The sequence below is a fragment of the Electrona antarctica genome (assembly GCF_951216825.1).
Source record: "Electrona antarctica genome assembly, chromosome: 14".
NCBI lineage: Eukaryota > Metazoa > Chordata > Actinopteri > Myctophiformes > Myctophidae > Electrona > Electrona antarctica.
In genome coordinates, this window is record NC_136795.1 from 12,908,244 (window position 1) to 12,929,076 (window position 20,833).

At 44.5% G+C, this 20,833-nt stretch overlaps 1 protein-coding gene across 1 annotated transcript; it reads right to left on the reverse strand.

Moving 5' to 3' along the window:
* Nucleotides 1-9,029: 9,029 nt before the first annotated feature.
* On the reverse strand, nucleotides 9,030-18,940 carry proza (protein Z, vitamin K-dependent plasma glycoprotein a). The gene is made up of 9 exons (XM_079520553.1): nucleotides 18,731-18,940; nucleotides 17,852-17,954; nucleotides 16,755-16,918; nucleotides 16,508-16,532; nucleotides 16,287-16,400; nucleotides 12,997-13,131; nucleotides 12,756-12,871; nucleotides 11,263-11,380; nucleotides 9,030-10,468 (listed from the first exon to the last, which is right to left on the reverse strand). The coding sequence occupies exons 2-9, from the start codon at nucleotides 17,928-17,930 to the stop codon at nucleotides 9,936-9,938; spliced, it is 1,284 nt and encodes a 427-aa protein (XP_079376679.1). The 5' UTR covers nucleotides 17,931-17,954; nucleotides 18,731-18,940; the 3' UTR covers nucleotides 9,030-9,935.
* Nucleotides 18,941-20,833: the final 1,893 nt, after the last annotated feature.

Below are 20,833 nucleotides of genomic sequence, written 5' to 3' on the forward strand. Positions count from 1 at the left end.
GAGTTGTGACAGGGTAGGCCTACAGTGTATAGTATGTGGCTCTTAGACTGCTCACTTTCTTTCTATCTTACTTATTTACTTACTTACCATACTTACCGTACTTAACATCCAAGGCTGACTGAGAAGATGGCAGGCAGGAGGCTGGTTGGTGCCGATACTGGGAGGAAAAAAGTACTGGCCAACTAGCCAGATGTATGGAGGATGGAGATGACTGCAGACGGTGTTGGGCTCATCATCATGAACTAGAGAGAGAGCCAGAGGCTCTATATTTATACATGGGTTCCACAGTTTGACCCTGACATCACTGATGAAAAGTCAAGTAGAAGACGGCTCACGGTAGGAACTTTTTTTGAGTGGTGCAACCACTCCCTTACGGAGCTATGTGTGTGGCTGGCTGCCTGGCTGGGTGCCTGGCTGGGTGGGTATGAGCACGAAAATAGCATGGTTGTTTTTCACCACCTGTGCGCAACCTAACACACACAAACACACACGCACATATTAACTGTATATATGATGATTTCGGGTGTGCCAGTACAGTACAGTGACAATACAGTACAGTAGACTCTACTGTACTGTATTGTCACTGTATTGTCACCCTCTACTGAGTAGAGGGTACAGTAGAGGGACCCCCACACGGTAACTCTGTCATTTCCCAACCGTTTCGGACATGGGGCGGCTCGCCGGAATCGGCATGGCCCCCTGGGCACGTTCCTGGGGGTCTGGATGTTCCGGGGACCCCCCCGGGGACCCCCACATGGTAACTCATTTCTCTACCGTTTCGGACGTGGGGCGGCTTGCCGGAACCGGGCCGGCACCCTGGCTGTGGTCCTGTGGGTCTGGAACTTCCGGAGACCCCCCCGGGGACCCCCACACGGAGTTGCACCACTCACTTCACACGGGTGTGATTCTTCTTCTTTGCTGCAGCTTGTATTGTATGCTTTGTATATAGTGTGATTCAAGCTGGTGCACTATTACTGTCATTTTGGGACCCAATGACTGGGTGGCAATGAAACATTGATTGATTGATTGATTGATTGAAATATTTATTAACAGTTTGCAGAATTACAGTACATTTCGAGCACAAACTCAATACAAAGGCTGTTAACTGTGAGTGGACGACCCAATTAAGCATTACACTTGTTTACAACAGGGTCCACCATGTTCAATTCATCAAAACATTTGGCGACGTACAAATAGACACTTCTATATAGACAAAGAACAGAACAGGAATTCATCATAATGGAGGTAAAAAGGGAAAAGAAACATATACAGTGAGGGAAAAAAGGGGGGGGGGGATTCAGATTTTACGGGGGCCAGTTTCGAATTGCGGCCGTCCGTAGGTGCCCTTTGAGAGCGGTTTTGAAGGAGTCAAGGGATTCGCATGTCTTAATGACTGTTGGTAAACATGTCCAGTAACTGTTTCTGGCTCTGGAATTGAGTGCTGATGTGAATCTACATTTTGTATGTTGGAGGTGTGAGTTGTAACAGGGAGGGAGGAACAGTATATTTGTGGCTCTTGATCACTAATAATCCTATGAGTGAATTTTCTATTTTATTTCGGTTTGAGCTAGAGGTTTTGGGCTTTAACAGGTATCAATTCTAAATGTTAATTTTCCAATTGAAGACTGATAAACAATAGGTTATGTGTGTTGTGTTGTGGTTGCTGAGGTTCGTTGTGAGTTGTTGTGACAGGGTGGCTGTACTGTCTTGGTTCATGACTGTCATGGTGGCAAAGAATGTCTCTATGAGGTCTCAATCCCACCAAGGGTGGACCGGTAAAAGTAATCTAGCATACTAAATAGTAGTATGGACGGGCCCCTGAATTCAGTATGCATCTCACATTATATTTAGAAGCTACTAATCTTTGGGAGATACTAAAAAGTAATATAGCCTATAGAAATACTGACTATGTAATTGACTTGAGAAAAAGTACAAACGTATTGGCATCAACAAAATACTTAAAGTAAAAGCACTCAATATGCAGAATGTTCCATTTCACAAGTTTTCAAATCTTTAAAAGATTGCAGATCTACAAGCTCACAACGTGTCATGACTCATGAGACTCATGATGCATGTGTAACACCTGGGATTCGAACTCCGGTCTCCCACGTGAAAGTCCAACATCTTAACCACTAGACCAAAAGGATATCCCTATGGACTGGGGGAGATATTTGACTTTTGAGGCCATCAGGCTGAGGCTCTGAGCCACTGCTACACTCACCCCCCTTTTGACCTCCTCCCAGGGGAAACCCGATCCGGGTCACGGCACCTGTTATAGCGCCACCAGGAGGCCGACTTTTGTAAAACACATTTTTTGATATTACTCCTCCAGATTCGGTCCAAAAATCCCGCAAATTGTTACACAGTATCTCTATAGTCATGTGTTCAAGACGGATCTGTCCGATATTTCATATTCCATCCTAATTGGCTAACATTGGCTTTCAAAGTTTGCAGGATTGGCCTGTTTTGAACAAAAAGTAGGTTTTGGAACAAAATGCCTCAAATCATCCAATTTGCCACCCAAGGCGTAAGAAGAAATGGCACCCTTTTCACATTGGCCTATTATAGCGCGGCTTAGTGCCACCAGGAGGCCACAAGCTGACCTGCCTTGGTGGAGACCTGTGCCCCGAGGGGCACTTTATCTAGTTGTTGTTGCTGTGTGTGTGCGTGCGTGTGTGCGACCCGTGCGTGCGTGCGTGCGTGAGTGCGTGCGTGACCATGGTCAATAAAGCACAGAAGCTTGTAATTACAAAATGGTCTCATTGTGTTAGCAAAACCCACAGAATAACTGTAAGGTCACATAAGGACCAATCAGCAGACGGGGACATGACTACACTTACCCGTACGTTGTACATTGTCATGCAATTTTCTCCTTGGGTTGGTTAATCAATCTGAAACTGCACACGGCCATTAACCATTTGCACATGTAGGGACCGTCTATGGAAGGGACTGACAAAGCTGTTTTAGGTTCTGTTGCCTCTGCCGGCGACAGCTGTGGCCTGAGGCATTATGTTTCCACATTTTCTGTCCTTCAGTCCATCTGTGCCTTGAGGGAATTTCATGACATTTGCAGAAAAATGTCTACTTGGACTCAAGGATGAACTGATTAGAAATAGGTGGTCAAAAGTCAAGGTCACTGTGACCTTCAAAGTCTTCATTCATTAACATTTCTATATGAATCTGGACAAAGTCAGATGTAAACAGCAGCTTGTTGGCATAGGCATGAAGTACAATGCCAAAGGTGGCCTGTAGTTGGGGTGCATGCATCCACACCACACAACTCAGAGAATACCTCGAAATGTTGACTTAATTGTGCTTTGAAGTAGCAGATTTGTGTGATTTATTTATTTATTAGGAATTACCCAAAATGTGTTCTTAATATTAATGGAGCAAGGAATCCTTTGACCTAGCTGCAATTATCATGGTGTATACATGATAATATACATGGATACTTCCAGGTCATTTAACTGTGTTAGGAGCACAAAGAAAAAAGACTATTAGGTGGCTTTCTATTCTTACGTACAGACCACATGCTTTAACAGTTTCTATTGACAAATATGTCAGGATGGGGATCCTGTGACCTCATAGGAAGCAATAACTATGACAGGATGCAGGTGTGAATGAACAATGTTCTTATTTTAAGAGCAGTACGTTTGTCGTCAGATGCACATCCGTCCTTGAGCAAGACGCGTAACCCCTGACTGAGCAGGTTGGTGCCTTGCATGGTTGCCTCCGCCATGGATGGGTGAATGTATTGTATTTACATTGTAAAGTGCGTTGATGAAAGGTGATATATAAATGCACTATTTACATTAATTTTGCATACAATAATGCAAACAAGCACGTAAAGAATGACCAAAGTGTATAGTTGTGATACGCCCATCATCACACAAACAAATAGACACTCTGGAAGCCAAAAGGAGAAAGGGATAATAAAGTTGGAATAATGTGCAGGCCCACCCCACCAGTTCTGCATGATTGTCTATGTACAATGTCTATGTACATACTATTGCCAGTATTTATAAATAAATACATGCCCCAAATATGCCAAATAATGCCGACTTTATTCAGATAGTATTATGTGGTGGTGAAATGTGCTGAGCTGGTCACTGAGGTAAAGTGTCCCAGGTATAGCGTATGGAGAGGGGATATGCTTGACCTCATCTGTCCTTATTGCCACAGTGCCTTAAGACCCCCGGCGGTCATGGTCTGCTCTGACTGCTGAAACCCATAGAGGTCATGACCTTTGTGAGCAGCGTTCCCTATCAGATGGATGGGCCGACATTAAAGGTCAAATGAATGGGACCTTGTTAGGTCAACATACACAAACCACACATATACTGAAAAGGCAAGGCTCATATGCATTCCTTCGTTTTAAGTCCATCTGGCCTTTGGTCAATTGTGTTTAGGGCAGAAAGGCCTAATGCTAATTTGAATTTAAGGTTGTTAATGCATTGTATAACCATCAGTGTGAAATGGTTGTATTGTTTATTTCACTAAATTATTTATTGGTATCTAAAAATTACCATTATCTGTACAATATTTGTACAAACTCCTCATTTGAAGATGGAGATAGGGGTAGTTAAGAATTCAGAATCTAAAAAGACACTGGTGTCTAAAAAACATGTTGACAGGAAAGAGGCAGATGAGAAAATAGTGAAATCAGCAGGGACACTGGGGTAGTGCAGGTGGGGGCAGGACATTAAGGACACTGGGGTAGTGCAGGTGGGGGCAGGACATTAAGGACACTGGGGTAGTGCAGGTGGGGGCAGGACATTAAGGACACTGGGGTAGTGCAGGTGGGGGCAGGACATTAAGGACACTGGGGTAGTGCAGGTGGGGGCAGGGCATTAAGGACACTGGGGCCTATACGTTTTGAGGCGCACAAGATGTTTCAGTTGGGTCGCGCTGTTTATTACACACATAGAGGATACATTAATATACAGTATTGGACACATAATGTGACATGAGACAAGGAAAAGAACTGAATGAGTAAGAACAAAACATGCATCTCGTGTCATTATGCAGTCAGTCAGTTATCAGTCTGTCTGATAAAGTAGTTGATGGTCATGGTATCAGGGGTATCAATTATGCTCATGCAGATGAGAGTGATTGAACACGTGTACTGTACTGGGTCAAGCAGATAACGGTGATTCATAACGGCGGCCATGGACTTCATGGCCTCCACGAAATCCGTGCCCTGAGATACCGGAAGAAATTAATCATACACGCACACGTGCACGCATACACAGGCCTGCACACGCACGCACGCACGCACGCACGCACGCACGCACACGCACACGGCACGCACACATTTGCAAATAAGTATGTCAAGTAAAGTACACACACGCACACATCAACCCGGTCTCTTCAGAGGCTGCTACAGGCAGCACACTTCATAAGATCACTGAGGTCTCCTCAGGTATTCTCAATGGCTGTTGGGTTTTAATCATAGGGAGTCAGGGCTAAATCAACAGAATAAAGGCCAGTTTAGGATTTACTCACCTTCATCTTAACAGTATGGCTGTATGTTGTTGACAGGTCAGGTGACATCATTATCAGAAAGTCCATCTTACTGTTTAAATGTATCGATCAGCGTGGGGACAAAATGGTTTACTTTTCCCAAACAAAATATATATATATACTGTATATATTTTTTTTTTTCATTTTTTCTTCTCCTTTTTTCATAGAAATTACATAATTAAAACAAATTATAACAATAATTAGTGAAAATATAGCTGATCTACAAGCTCACAACGTGGCGCAAAGCCGTGCTTGTAGAGCAGCTATTTTCACTATAGTTTGGGTCCCAGCCGGGCAAAGTCTAATCCCTGTTTTTGGTCTCGACCTGAAAAGTTTGGGAGCCACTGCTAGCCCAGTCCAGGCCCTAACCCCTGGGGGACTCACGTTGTCCTCTCTCCTGAGCCCAGTCCAGGCCCTAACCCCTGGGGGTCTCATGTTGTCCTCTCTCCTGAGCCCAGTCCAGGCCCTAACCCCTGGGGGTCTCATGTTGTCCTCTCTCCTGAGCCCAGTCCAGGCCCTAACCCCTGGGGGACTCTGAGTCCTCGAGGGGTTAGGGCCTGGGTCTCATGTTGTCCAGGCCCTAACCCCTGGAGGACTCATGATGTCCAGGCCCTAACCCCTGGAGGACTCATGATGTCCAGGCCCTAACCCCTGGAGGACTCATGTTGTCCAGGCCCTAACCCCTCGAGGACTCATGTTGTCCTCTCTCTGCACAATTGCCCAGCCAAGTGGAAGCTGCCTCCGTCTGGCGGCATGGGGGGGGGGGGGGGGGGGTGTCTTGAACCTGTGCCAACCAGTCCTGTTGGAGAGGCAGCCCCCCTCTCTGGGTCTGGCAAGGAACAGAGCTGGGTTTGAGGGAGAGGCGGAGGCAGGGGGTGTTTGTGGTGGATGGGTATCTGGAATCTTGGGGATTACTGCACCGCACACATGTGGATTTAGAGATGGCAACGTAGTCATTGCACACGCACGTGCGCATGCACGCACGCACACAGTATGCAGACCCTGAGTCGGTCACTCTGCCTTCTGCTTTTCACGCATATAGAATTACCCATGGCATAGGATCAGATATCAGACAGATAATTATTTCCAAACACTGCCATTTGATGTTGTTCTCAAACCAAACCCCCAAGTCTCAGGCTATCGCTTATGTGTGCGTGTGACAATGTGCATAAACACACACTCGTTCACATAGATGCGCGTGTGCACACACACATGCATGCACACACGCAATCGCATACATGCGTACACACACGCACGCACGCACATGCGTGCGGTTGGGGCAGCGGGATTGTATCTGTCCCATAGGACAGATTCAGTCAAATTGCACTTTCATTCTCTTCTCCCTCTGTCTGCTGTCTGTGTGTTTGTGTTCTGCAGATGTCTGCCTGCCATCGTGTTCAGCTATTCGGGCAGAAACCTTGTATCTCCATTTATCAACCTTTTATGTTTTTTCCAAAATGTACGTCATACAAGACTTTTGCACAAAAGTACAGAAATCCATCCATTGGGAGCTTGTTGATCAGCTATGTTTGCTATCTCTGAAAATCTCTGGAAGTGGTGTATAAGTATTGAACCAATAGAGAAGTGGCTTGTGAAAAGGGCTTGTGACTAAATAATAACTGCATTGATCAGAACTTTTTCCCCCAATTCCTGAAAAGTGATTAGGTTTCCATCTGATAGCGGCGATATGGTTTGTGAGGAGGGAAAGTGAAAGCTTTGACATTAAGTGCTATCACCTTCCTCTGCCATCAATAATGTCCTCTCTAATACTCATCTCTCAGGCCTTTTCATTCACCTCAGATCCATCAAGCCGAACGCCTGGCTTCCTCCATGTCAACATCCCCATCTCTTTAAATCCCAGGTCTCCTAATCTCTCTTTCTGTCACTGCACCTACAAGTCTCTCCTTTCTCCATCTCTTCCCTCAGCTTGTCACTTTCTCAAACTGTTCAAATATTGCTTGCTCTGTCCCTCGCTCCTTCTCATTATGCCCACGTTTCCTTGGCAGTCACGTCACGTTCTCTGCTTCCCACTTGGAGAGTTTATAGGGTTGAAGAAAAAAAGAAGAAAAGAAAAAGAATGCCATTGCAATGGTTGTGTGATATTTGTGTGCTATACATAGCAGAAGACAAGGAATAATACTACTGTGTGTGTGTGTGTGTGTGTGTGTGTGTGTGTGTGTGTGTGTGTGTGTGTGTGTGTGTGTGTGTGTGTGTGTGTGTGTGTGTGTGTGTGTGTGTGTGTGTGTGTGTGTGTGTGTGTGTGTGTGTGTGTGTGCGCGCGCTTGCGTGTGTGTGTGTGTGTGCGCGCGCTTGCGTGTGTGTGTGCGTGTGCGTGCTTGCGTGCGCGCACATAAGCGGAGATGGCAGGGCTAGAGAGAGTAGCCAGAAACAGGAAGGAAGGAGAGATTAATCTCCACTGACCGGCCCACTAAAGGAGCTGGGCCATTTTTGGGAACCAGGAGCCATCTCCTAGGCGTTCGCCATGGCAACAGCCAACGAGGGCCTCCGCTTTGTGAGCCGTCCTTTTCAAGGGTCCGATCAGAAGTGTCAGGCCAGGTTTTTGTTGTTTGGCGTCTCCAGCGCTCTGTTTCCTTTCTTTTCTGTCCCTCCGTGATGTGGGAGCGCGCCTTGGACACTGGGGAGGCTGTGAGAAGACTTGAGAAGCGGTAGTGTCTGTGGGAAAAGGTTGCCAGACAACAGTGTGGAATGTGACAGCGAGGGCAGCCTCATATTTGGGACAAAGGAGGGTGTAGACTTGATATATGAAGACAAAGTACAATAGCCTCTTATCTATCCAAGATAAGTTCCCAAGATGTAGTATCTATGGCAGGTCTATGATGTAAATGTTGTCGCATGCTGTTTTTTTCTTTCTTCTTTGAATTGTAATAAAGTGAACACGTGGTAATTCCATTTACCCTACTACTAATACTACTATATATACTCATTCATCTGGAAATAAGCACATCTTTGAGACAGCCTTTATCCACATTAACCATCCTTATATTGTTTATAGACGAAAATCCTCCAAAGTAGCCTAAGCCTATTGACTAATAATAATACTGACATGATACTGACCATAATGCTGATAGATACTGACCATAATACTCACTCACATGATACTGACATGATACTGACAGTATCATGGTACGCTGGCGCTACGCAGCGAATATAGCAAATATGTGAGCTTCTTTGTTGTGGGCTTGTAGATTGGCTATTTTAATTGTACTACAGGCTCAGGTTTGGCCAGGTCGCTATATGCGGCCCACACATCTAGAGTTCGGGCCGCTACACGGCTCTCACACCTACGTCACACCGTGGATCCCACCTATATCAGAGCTGTCTGTCTGTTGCGTCCTTAGATTGTTAGGCCTGTTATTTTAACCACTTGAATCCCAGCATCCATATTCTGTCAGGAATATTCTCTCACGTCCAGTTTTCGAAGCCTTAGAGGGTTTAAGTGGGTTAATTAATGAATTACTGACACGACACATGACTGACTCCAGGTCTTGTGTTAGGATTTATTACATTCTCAGTAGAGTGATTAACAGTAACGTTACAGTCAGTGCATTGACAACCAGTACGGCAGTCTGTATGTAAAACAACTACATCAGTTAAACAGCGCTAAACAAGTACGACAGCAACTCTAAAAGCCAAAGCATGCTGCATAATATGCATCCTTATATGCAATGGTGGGTGGGAGGGCATTGGAAATGCCTCTCTGTTGCTGTCTCCTCATGACAGAGAGTGCCACCGTGTGGACGGAGGAGGAAGTCAACATAGATGGAAACAGCAGGGGCAAGAGATGCCCTCTATGGAGGGGGGAGGGACTACTATTATATCTGTTAAGGTGTAGTCAAGTAGGAAATATTGTACATACATGGGCGGCAACACAACTTAATGAAACCTTTAAAGTACACATGGAATGCATCTGTTCTCCTGTACACACTGTAGCCTACACCTGAATCCCTGCTTTAAAGGGGGACTAAATCCCCTAGGTCACTTTTGGGCGTTTGCTGCCATCTAAAGTTTAAGAATCATCAAATGACGATACTATTGATTATTGTCAGTTGGCATTTGGCACGATCGCCCATTATTCATTGTATTGGCTGGAGCTGTGTTGCTTACAACAGTGTCCCGAGGTCAGCCTAGCCCTTTACATGACTTTGAACCTTTATATGGCTGCAAACTCTCAAAATTGCCCTTGGGTTTTAATCCACCATTAAGTCATTCTTTATCCACCCCCTACATTTAAATTACACCAACTCTTAGATTAGATCATTCCCTTTGCTGATCCCTAAAAGGGAAGTTTAACATACCCCCATGGCCCCTTCCCATCCCGAACATCCAAGTACCATCGCATCATCTTCGATCCCTTCACTCCCTCCCTCTCTCCCTCGCCTCTTGTCCCCATCTCAGCGGGAGTCCAAGAGTGGCTGCAGCCAGCCTAGGAAGCGTGACACCTTCTGGAAGATGTAGCCCTTGTTGCACTCGCTCCCTGCTGGCTGGCTCACCACTCCCGTCAGGTAGAACACCTCCCTGTAGAGAGTGAGCAGGGGACTGCCGGAGCTCATGGTGCAGTCAGCGTTGGTCCGGGGGACGGTGCAGCCCATCTTGTTTGTCATCAGCCCAGGGTTCCGCTCCACGCACGCTGCCAGGCGGTCGTAGGCCAGGTGGTTGATGGTCAGAGGGCCCTGGACATCCGCTCCCTCCTTGGGGTCTTTCCAGCCGGTGACCACGGCGGTCAAGTTACCCGACATCAGGACGCTGTCGGCGAAGTCCCGTTCGGGCAGGCAGGCGGCGATGGATGATTTCTTGAAGACGATGCGGTCGCGTAGCTCGATCACGGCCAGATCGTTATCCGGGCTCTCCGCGTACAGCGGGTGGATGTGGACTAATTTCACATAAAGCGTCTGCTCGCCTTCTTCGTGCGTGGTCACACGTTTGCCTGGGGAGATAGGAAAAGGTGTTAGCCACTTTCAACCTGCTGTCCATATTAATTTGTGGAATGTAGTCCCGCTCCAAGCACCATTGACTTCCATAATAAAAAATAAATAAAAAATGCATTGATTGAATACTTTATTTGTCGAAAATGTAAACTGCACAAGGTACAGCCACACATTTAGGCTAAAAAGATAAAGTTAAAGTATTTCAAAAAGTATAAAACATAAGTGAAAAACCTATGTGGCCTATACTGGCACATCTGATCCCTGTATTTCAGTTCTGATGATTTTACAGTGTAGATTAAGGCCACAGAGATTTTAACAAAGGTCTGTGGCGTGGCCTAATCCATATCATTGCTGTCTGGAAGAAACCACCTAACTCTATTTTTGAGGTTTTTTTGTCATAAATCAATGCTATTGAACACCCTTTATGTATGTGTGTTGGTTAAAAAAAATATTGAACCAATGGAAAGGAGTAAAAAGTGCTTCGGCGAAAACCTCCTAACTCCATTGTACCCTCAAACTATCTACCAAACCAGCTAACTGTTTTTTTTCTGAATCAGTGCTATTGAACACCCTTTATGTTCGTGTCTTGGTTAAAAAGAATATTGAACCATTTTTCTCCATTTCTTGAAAAATGAAAGTTTTGGACTTAGGTGGTTTCTTCCAGGAAGCTGAGATATCATACTGGGCGTCCTTGAAATAAAAATGTGTGAGGAAACTGCTTTAATGAACAACCCATTTCCTGTGAGGGACAGACAGCCTTCAAACAGCTCTCAGGGTTCAGTGCGTAACTCACCCACGGCCACTTGGAAGGTGTCATATTTGCTGGCACACTGAGCTGAGGTGAGCACCAGGTTCTCCTTCAGGATGACTCCGCTGCAGAACCCGGCTGACTCTGCATTCTTCAGGATGGCCTGGAGAACCACCATGCGATGGACACTCGTTAGATACAGAACCACCATGCGATGGACACTCGTTAGATACAGAACCACCATGCGATGGACACTCGTTAGATACAGCAGGGGTTCTCAACGTTTTTGGCCGGGGACCCCCGGAAATGCTTTGGCAATGTCTCGGGACCCCCGCCCCGCCCCCTCCCGCCTCCCGAAATTGACTGCTACAATAACCTTAAACCCCTTTTGGTGTTTTAAGCATTGTTATAATTTAGCTATTGAAAAATAGCAGATCTACAAGCTACGAGCTTGTAGGTCTGCTATTTTTGAAAAATCGTGAAAATAAAATGTTTAAAAAAAACTTATTTTTATTTTATTTTTAATAATTTGGGGACCCCCTAAAATAATTTGGCGACCCCCCGAGGGGTCGCGACCCACGGGTTGAGAACCCCTGAGATACAGCAGTGAGTGGGGTCAATATATCAGTCATTATTTGACTTTTTCTTTTACAACAGGGGTCCGCAACCTATTGTCACGGACCGGCTGGGCACCCCCCCACCCCACCCCCACCCCCCCCGCCCGCACAATCAGAAGCGTTTTCAAAGTGACGAGGGGGATACAAAGACTGCCTGAAAGGCATGCATTTGCATTCTAATGGGTGATTAAGGGTCGCGCAGACTCGTGCTCTACGCACAACGGCAAATCCGCTGCCCACTGGCACTATATAGTTCTCAGGTCTGGTGTTTGTCCTCTCGTTTTCAAATGGATTTTTTATACGATGGGAAAACTTGGGGATTCCCTTCTCGCGTACCAGTGGCACATGTCCCGCGGACCGTCCGCGTACCGGTGTTTGGGAACCTCTGTTTTACAACATCGGTATTGTCAATTATGGAGACAGCCATTTATCAATGCAATAGAAACCAGCTTAAATTCGAGCCCAGTACGGCCATGTCCACATTATTTAGTTATTTATCAAGCGATCATATACAAATAATCCTAGCGTGCATCTCGGCATGCGCCCGTTTTTTGGACTATGCAACTTTGATAAATGAGGTCCAATGTTTCATCAATTTCAACCTGGTGTTCCTATTTGGACCAAGGATCAAATAAAGTTCAGTTTGTGTGTTTATTTTTTCATTTTTTTTAATCAAATGAAGTCAAATGTTATCAAATATAAAATTTTTCATGAATATCAGTAAAAACAACCATAATCTGTGGAAAAAGCTGACAGTTGCGCTCAAGTAGTAAATAGTAGTATAAAGGAAATGCTGTGGGTTTTCATGTTGTGATATCTGTGAATAGCATGGATGGCACCAGGAGATGGAGATGGAGGACTTTATGAACGTTTGTAGTATTGTGGTGGTTATTGTCTTTGTGTGTGTGTGAGTGTTCCTACCTGCCAGGGACATGACGTGGAGCTGCAGCTCACGCCCTCAAAGTTGTTGCGGGCGTTGGTAGTCTGTCTGTTCTCCCACTCGCTCTTACTGCCTACCTTCCCACATGGATACGTCACTGAGGCAGAAACAGTGGCAGAAGGAGAGAGAAAGAAGAACATGTAATGAAGGATTACGATGGTGGAGAGACTCCATCATTTCCTCTGTTCTACAATGGCTCCAAAGGGGAAAGACCACACATACCTCCAGGCATGCACTTGTCCCTGTCCTTGGTGTCCAGCTTCCAGCCCCGTGCACAGGAGCACTCATAGGACACATAGCCCGGCTTACAGAACTGTGAACAGCCCTTGGTCTTATCCAGAACACACACAGTCTGGTCTGCAGCATGCAGGAAGAGAGGAACCAATCAATACCCATTCATATTATGAAGGAATGTCGACTAAAGCCTGACTTATACTTGGTTGTAAAGGACGATAATCTGAAGACTATTTCCCCACAGTTCTTAATGAGCACACATTTGTAAAGCAAAATGTTACCATCCCACAACATCATGCATATTCCTGATTTATGTAATTCCTCAAAATAAGAGAAAAAAGAAACCATTAATAACTAGAAGAAGTGCCCTTCTGGGCACAGGTCTCCACCAGGAGGATAGGACTGTGTGAGATGTTTGGCAAAATGTTTAGGAGTAATATAAACATGTTTGCCTTTGATGGAAATTGGATGATTTGAGGCATTTTGTTCCAAAAATGTGTTTTGCAAAAATCAACCTGTTGGTGGCGCTATAACAGGCCAATGTGAAAAGGGTGGGATATATTCCTCAGCCTAGTAAGAAAATGTGTGAAAGATTTCACGTAAATTGCATGCTGCGTTCATGATTTGAGGCTATTGTTCAAAACGGGGCAATCTTGCAAACTGTGAAAGCCAATTATAGCCAATTAGGATGGAATATGAAATATGGGACAGATCCAACTTGAGCACATGACCATAGAGATACTGTGTAACGATTTGTGAGATTTTTGGACAGAATCTGGAGGAGTAATGTAAAAAAATGTGTTTTACAAAAGTCGGCCTCCTGGTGGCGCTATAAAAGGCAGATGCGGAAATTGCAGGTCAAAGGTTTGTCCTTGGCCTCTAGGGAGTGTGCATGCAACGTTTCACGCAGATCGGTGCAGTTTTAGGTAAAAATGTGAAAAGCTGCCTCATGGTGGCGCTATAACAGGCCGTTCTGGAAAATGCGGGGCAGAGGTTCATCGTTGCCATCCAGGGAGTGTGTGTGCAAAGTTTGGCATCGACCGGGTTAACGGTGCCGGAGATTAGCTGTACACAGACGGACGGAAGGAAGGACGGACACACACACACACGGACGGACGGACACACACACGGACGGAGTGCAAATCTCTCCCCATGCCTTCGGCCTGGTGGAGACAATAATAATAATAATAAATATAGCTCTGCCCAAAAAGAAAAAAGCTATACGCAATATACATAATGAGCTATGTAAACATTGATGACTGAAATTATTGGATGTATTATAAGTAATAAATAAAAATGAGGAGCGCTCTTATCGTCATACATCATCACATTCTGTGCTCAGCCAATCAAATCCTCACAAATGGGCCGGCGAAAACGAGTTCTCAACAGGCCCGAAAATTAAGGGCCGGCCCTACCTGGGCCCTAACTAGGCTGGCCCGAGGCCCTGCCTGCATGTCTTACTAATTAGCACACATGTTACGCCCTACCCGGCCCGAAGACGTCAATTAGAAAGTAAAAAAATCACACCCGTGTGAACTGAGTGGTGTAAGGTTTTATATAGCCTGATCAGCTCTGATCTGACGTAATTAAATCACACCCGGATGTGATTTCACAACTGGCTTTTTTTGTGCAGAAAAAATGAGCATGGTTGCTACGGTCATCCAGTTCACCCGGGTGTGATTTAATTACGTCAGAAATTATTTTGAACATAGCAACCATGCTCATTTTTTTCTGCACACAAAAGCCAGTTGTAGGAGTGGTTTACACCACTCAAAAAGAAAAGAAAAAAAGGTCCATATATGGGCATTACCAGACCTGCTGTTTTAGCGCGCTTCTCGCCCTCAGGGCGTCTTACTGGGTTTTACTAGATTCTACCCAGGCCCTATATAGGTCAGCCCGAACCTGCTCATGTCTGTGTGGTTGACATGGCGTAGGTAGACTGGAGATGACGTCAGTTTTTTTGGTTACGCTGATTGGCTGAAAGGGTTGTTTGTCAACGCTGTAGTCCCGCAACCAGAGTCAGATTCCATTTGCATGTACAGTATATGGAAATGCAATTTCTGTGACGTGGCCAAAAAAAGGCTGGAAGTGGATCGAGCAAATCATAATAATTTACTCATCGAGAGATCTAAAGGTCAAAGGTTTTCACGAATGAGTGAGCTTCAGTTCCTGAGGGATCCAAAGAAAAGAAAGAAATCACACTTGTGTGAATTGGGGCGCTCTTATCATCATACTGTACATGATCATACATCATACAAGGGGTTGTCTGTCAATGCTGTAGTCCTGTAACCCGAGTCAGACTCCATTCTATCTATGTAAAGCACTTTGGATAAAAGCCCTATATAAATGCGGTGTGTGTGTGTGTGTGTGTGTGTGTGTGTGTGTGTGTGTGTGTGTGTGTGTGTGTGTGTGTGTGTGTGTGTGTGTGTGTGTGTGTGTGTGTGTGTGTGTGTGTGTGTGTGTGTGTGTGTGTGTGTGTGTGTGTGTGTGTGTGTGTGTGTGTGTGTGTGTGTGTGTGGGGGGGAGAGATAGTCTTACACGAATGTGTATATGCATGTATTTTAATAAAAATAAAATCTGTTGCAAAGGCTATAATATAGGTTTTGGATTATTGTCATCCAAACCCTGCCCATAGTAACTACATTTTAGAGGATACCTAGTATGGCTGTAATACTTATTTATTCTCTCGATTATTCGAATAATCGTTATTAACCGCAGATCTGCGTCAAATCTTAATTCAGCGGTCTACCTCACGCATCCACTTATTGTTGTAAGCATTTTTTCAAATGCCTTTATCTCGGATTCCTTTCCCAGATTGCGCCTCTGGTCAACTTTATTCAACGGCGTGCAGCCATTAAACTGACGCGATAACGCTATGTCTTCTCCAAGTGAAAGTATATAATCCATCACAACACACACAGTTAGTCTGCATCCGGTTCCGGTTTCGTGTTTCCTGTGGATCCTTCAAAATAAGGGTTTCACTGAAAAATGCTGGCAGTTAACGTGGTGAATGAATGAACTAATGCTAGTGGGGAATGTGTTAATAGAATATAGTAATTGATTTTTATTTTGGTCACTTTTACTTAACATGTCTAATATATATGCCGTTGTGGTGCATGCAATAGCAATTAACAGTCAAACACCCTTCCTTCCTGGCTGGGATTAGAACCCACAACGTCCGTGGTGGTGGGCTGGGACGTTACCACTGTGCCACCCGAGTGCCAAAAAGATACAAATAAATGAATATATTATTTTTATATAAATATAAAAATAAGAACCTGTCTCGCAGTGGACGCCAGAGAAGCCCGACTTGCAGACACAGTCGTAGCCTCCCACACTGTCTGAACACATGGCTCCGTTCTTGCAGGGGTTCCCCACACACTGGTCGCCATCTGAAGAACACACAGTACATGATGTTTGAGGACTGAGGTCAACCAGGACTATTTTTTACTATACACAATGATGGGAAAGATCCAAAGTAACACAGCAGCATACTTACCAATATAGATGGACCAGAAAATATCCTGAAAAACACAGTTAGCATGATGAGCACATTGAAGAACAAATAGGCCTACTGAAGATATATCGTTTGACGTTACAGTTGAACTTTACCTCTTGTATCGAATCAAGCATATTGTATCGTAAACCGATATGATACGTATTGTGAGCTACATGGCAATCGATTCCCAGCCTAATGTGCATAGCATGAAATAGGCCCTGTTTTATTTGGAGAGGAAGGAACTCACTGTGCGGTAGGAGTCCTGAAAGACCTCCCTGGCCTCTTCATAGGAGCACACCTCCTGTATACATTCTCTGTCCAGGTCGGGGGGCAGCTGCTGCTCCTCATTGTTTGCATTGGCCCTCTTCTGGCGGGAGATCACCTGGCTGGCGTGCTGCTTCTCCAGGAACACTGGAACAAGTATATGATCAAAAGGCATTTTAATAATGCCACGTGCAGTACGATACAGAGGTTCGGTAACTGATTAATAATATCATTCTCCCTCTTGATCTTCTAAAACAATGAGCATCATGTCACTGTAGTAGCCTAATAATGTCAAGTATAGGACAAAATGTAACGAATTCCCCTACTAAATCATACATTCATCTGGGTGCTATTCCAGTCTTGAAATAGGCCTGCGGCTAAATTAAAAATAAATAATAATTAAAAAAAATATCACAACTGCAAACGCTGGCCTCATTAGGTCTGTCTCCTCACCGTGCTCTTTCTTGGGTATCAAAAATAATCATCATGCAATGAAATATTAACTTATTAGTATGCATGTAACGATATATCGTATATCGATATATATCAATATTAATCCCGACGATATGAATCAATTTATTGAAATAAAATAAAAGATTTAAAAAAAGAAAAAAAGGGGGAGCTAGTGAATTATGGTGTGTGATGTGAAATGTGAGCTTTAGTCATAATCCATCATATTCAAGTGCTTTTGGAGAGACATGAGAGTCATGTTCAGTAGGCTAGTAGAGCACTGTAGTGTAGAGGGGAGCTGTGTGTGCCCAGGTGATGATGGTCGTTGATGCTCATCAAGGAAGGCAATTATGTTTCTGCACTGTCAAAAGTAATGCTACTTCTTTTGCAATGTAGTTAAATAAAAAATGTGAAAAAGCTCGGGGGGAAGATAAATTATATAAAATTTAAAAAACGGTAATTTTTCTGGAAAATATTTTTTGTGAAAAATCGTATCGTGAACATCATATCGTGATACGAATCGTATCGTGAGTTGAGTGAATCGTTACATGCCTACTTATTAACCTTAATTTCACATCAGAAACCCTGAAATTACCATCTGCTGTCGATGTAGGACCCTGGTCATCTCACCTGTTTTAGGGGGCATACTGGCTGTCACAGCCACCAGCAGCACAGAAAACACGGTCACAGCTGTAGCCAATGAGCCCATGGTGATCTAGCAGGTGGATAAAGGCTGAAATGAGAAGACAGTAAGATGTCAAGATGATAACATTTTTCTAAAATATATGTATTCCGGACTAATGCGTGCCCCCCTAGGGCCTAGGCGATGTGTGTGTCCTACTACCTACCCAACACCAGAGGTCTACATGTATTCATTCAATAAGTTCCAGATTGCAGCTTTAAATAACGAGTGTTATATTGTCAAAATGAGTACTTTGTTGTTGTACTTGCTTTAATCTGTGACGGTGCATTTTCTTGTACAAGAGCTTGTTCCAATGCTGCCATCTTGTGGTAGAGACTATAGTAACAACCTACAGTATCTATCACGCAGTGACGAAAGTATTGTAATGCATATGCAACAGCAGCACTGCAACAGCAACACTACCTAGTTTTCCCCCAGACTTGTACGGCTAGGGTGTTTTTAATCAGCTCCAAATCATTCAGAATAAATGAGAAAAAAATAAATATATAGAAAATAGTGCAATTTTATATAGAGGCCTTATTTGCTCTCCATCCATTCCATTCCATGCAGCGGCCAGAAATGGCGTAGGCTCCTCTTTAGTTTACTGTAGCCTACAAAACCAACACTTTATATTCCCATATCCCCTGGACTGTGTTATTGTAAAGAGAATAACGTAAGGCCATACAAATAAGGTCCAAAATGGGTATTCTCCAAACGAGTTAACGCGTCATGTACGGTGGCATCATGTAAACAGGCCAACACGGGGCTGATGCGCCCAGGATGCAGCGAATAACGGTACAAAATAATGAAATGAAAATGGACGGTACCTTCAGCTCCGAACCGCTCTCCCTCCTATAGTATAGGCACAGGACCGTATAGCGTCGTTGCCTGGTTCCACTCCCGTTCTTGAGATCCAGAAATAAGAGAAGACAGCTGCCTCTCCAGTCTCCAGTCCAGGGGCTAGGCTATCGATCTGGGGACTGGGGGAGTCAAATTACTGCCCGAATAATGAATGCCAGCATCCACGCCTTGCTGACCGTTGTTGTGATGACGGTTGTAATGATGAAGATCAACCACCGGGGGGTGGTGTAGGGCAAGTTTTTTATTTTGCTGTATTCTGTAATGTCCAGTTGTCCACACAGTGGATTGGTGGACTAGCCACGCAGCAGCACTATATAGGGAGATGCTGGGAGAGGAGAGATCAAAGATGAAGCTGTTCTTGGGCGGTTTTAAAACAGCTTGTTATTTGGACATTGAAACACATCAAAGACTCAAAGTTCAATGTGATGTTAATAAAAATCACTGTTGGGAATTTTTGTTAACCTAATGTGATGTGGTTTGATTGATTGATTGATGAATTTATTAACAGATTGGAGAATTACAGTACAATTCAAGCACAACTCAAAACGAAACTGTTAACTGTGGTCCTTTCTGAGTGACAGGCTTGGAGAACAAGATGACACCAGGCAGTAACATGACGAGTTCTTAAATTATTACACACATAGTGTTGTGAATTTTCTGATGCAATCTAAATGGCAGCCTAGAAAGTTCCCCTTCCCACAGCTCCCCTTCTCTGCATCACCAATATTGAACAGGTGTCTGCCATCATTGCTCTGGACTGATCAGCCAATGGCAATCTGGGTGCCCACATACAAGCACACAGAGGGTGCATCCACACAGTAGATTCACGAAGATGCAAGATGCCGCGAGCAGCAGGAGTCTCTTCCTGGTTTTTAGACAGCTGGTGGATGGAAATGAATGCTCCACCCACGGTGCAGCTTGCAGCGTCGACCAGAAAACTGGAAACGCTTTTCCCCCGCATCAAGTTGCAGGGTGGGTGCAGCTTCATTGTCATGAAGCTTCATTGCTGGTGGCTGGAAATGAAGCTCCACCCACGCTGCAAAATTATGCGTCGGCCAGAAAACCGGAAACGATTTACCCACTATAGAGGGTATGCGCGTGACATCATCATCATACCCGGAACCGGAAGTTATGCGGGACGCCTACTGTTGCCACGGATACAGGAAGCAACGAGACGTCATCGCAATGATGTCGCAGTGATGTCGCCAAGACTATAAAGTATATATGGATACAAGGCATTGGTGAGACTACGTTACACCACTACTAGGTCTATTCTGCCTACTAAGAGCAGCTCTCGGCCCCCATACCGAACCCTCGTAACCAAGCTCCCAGATTCCCCTGAGAGATCCTTGGTCACACCTACTAAGTGGCAAACAACTACTTTGATAGCCCATACATCCAAACAGAAAAGTCCTATCTTCGTTCGCTTCCCGCGTTTACGCGTCTTACTTGTTGAGTGGTGTAAACCACTCCTACAACTGGCTTTGTTAGTCTGTCTGTCTGTCTGTGCAAAACAAATGAGCATGGTTGATGCTGATTGGTTGATGCTGATTTCATTACGTCAGACATTATGTCAGAACACAGCTTATCAGGCTATATAATACCTACACCACTCAGTTCACAGGAGTGTGATTTTTTGTTATACAGGATATAGGCTTAGAGTACTAGTAGTGTGTGTGTCACACACGCCCAAGGTCCTTACATATGTCTCCGGTTTTGTCATGAGGTAAGGGAAAAAAGGGTCCTGTGGTCAGCTGCTGGACTTGAGATCTTTCTAAATTAACTCTGACTTGAAGGCCAGTATCATGGCAACCGTTGCCTAATATAATGTTTGTGGAGGTGTGAACCATCTTGAGAAACCTGTGTAAATGCGTGTAAATAAGTGATTGTGAACAAACTCTCCCTTGTACGCAGCAGAGGGAACTAGGTTACTTACTAGTATGCTGAATACAGTTAATTATGTGTCACATAATCAGTGTTGGGCAGTAACAAGTTACTTTTAATATAAATACTGTAATTATTATTTTACACAGTAACAAGTAGTGCAAGGCATTACTCTGCCAAAACAG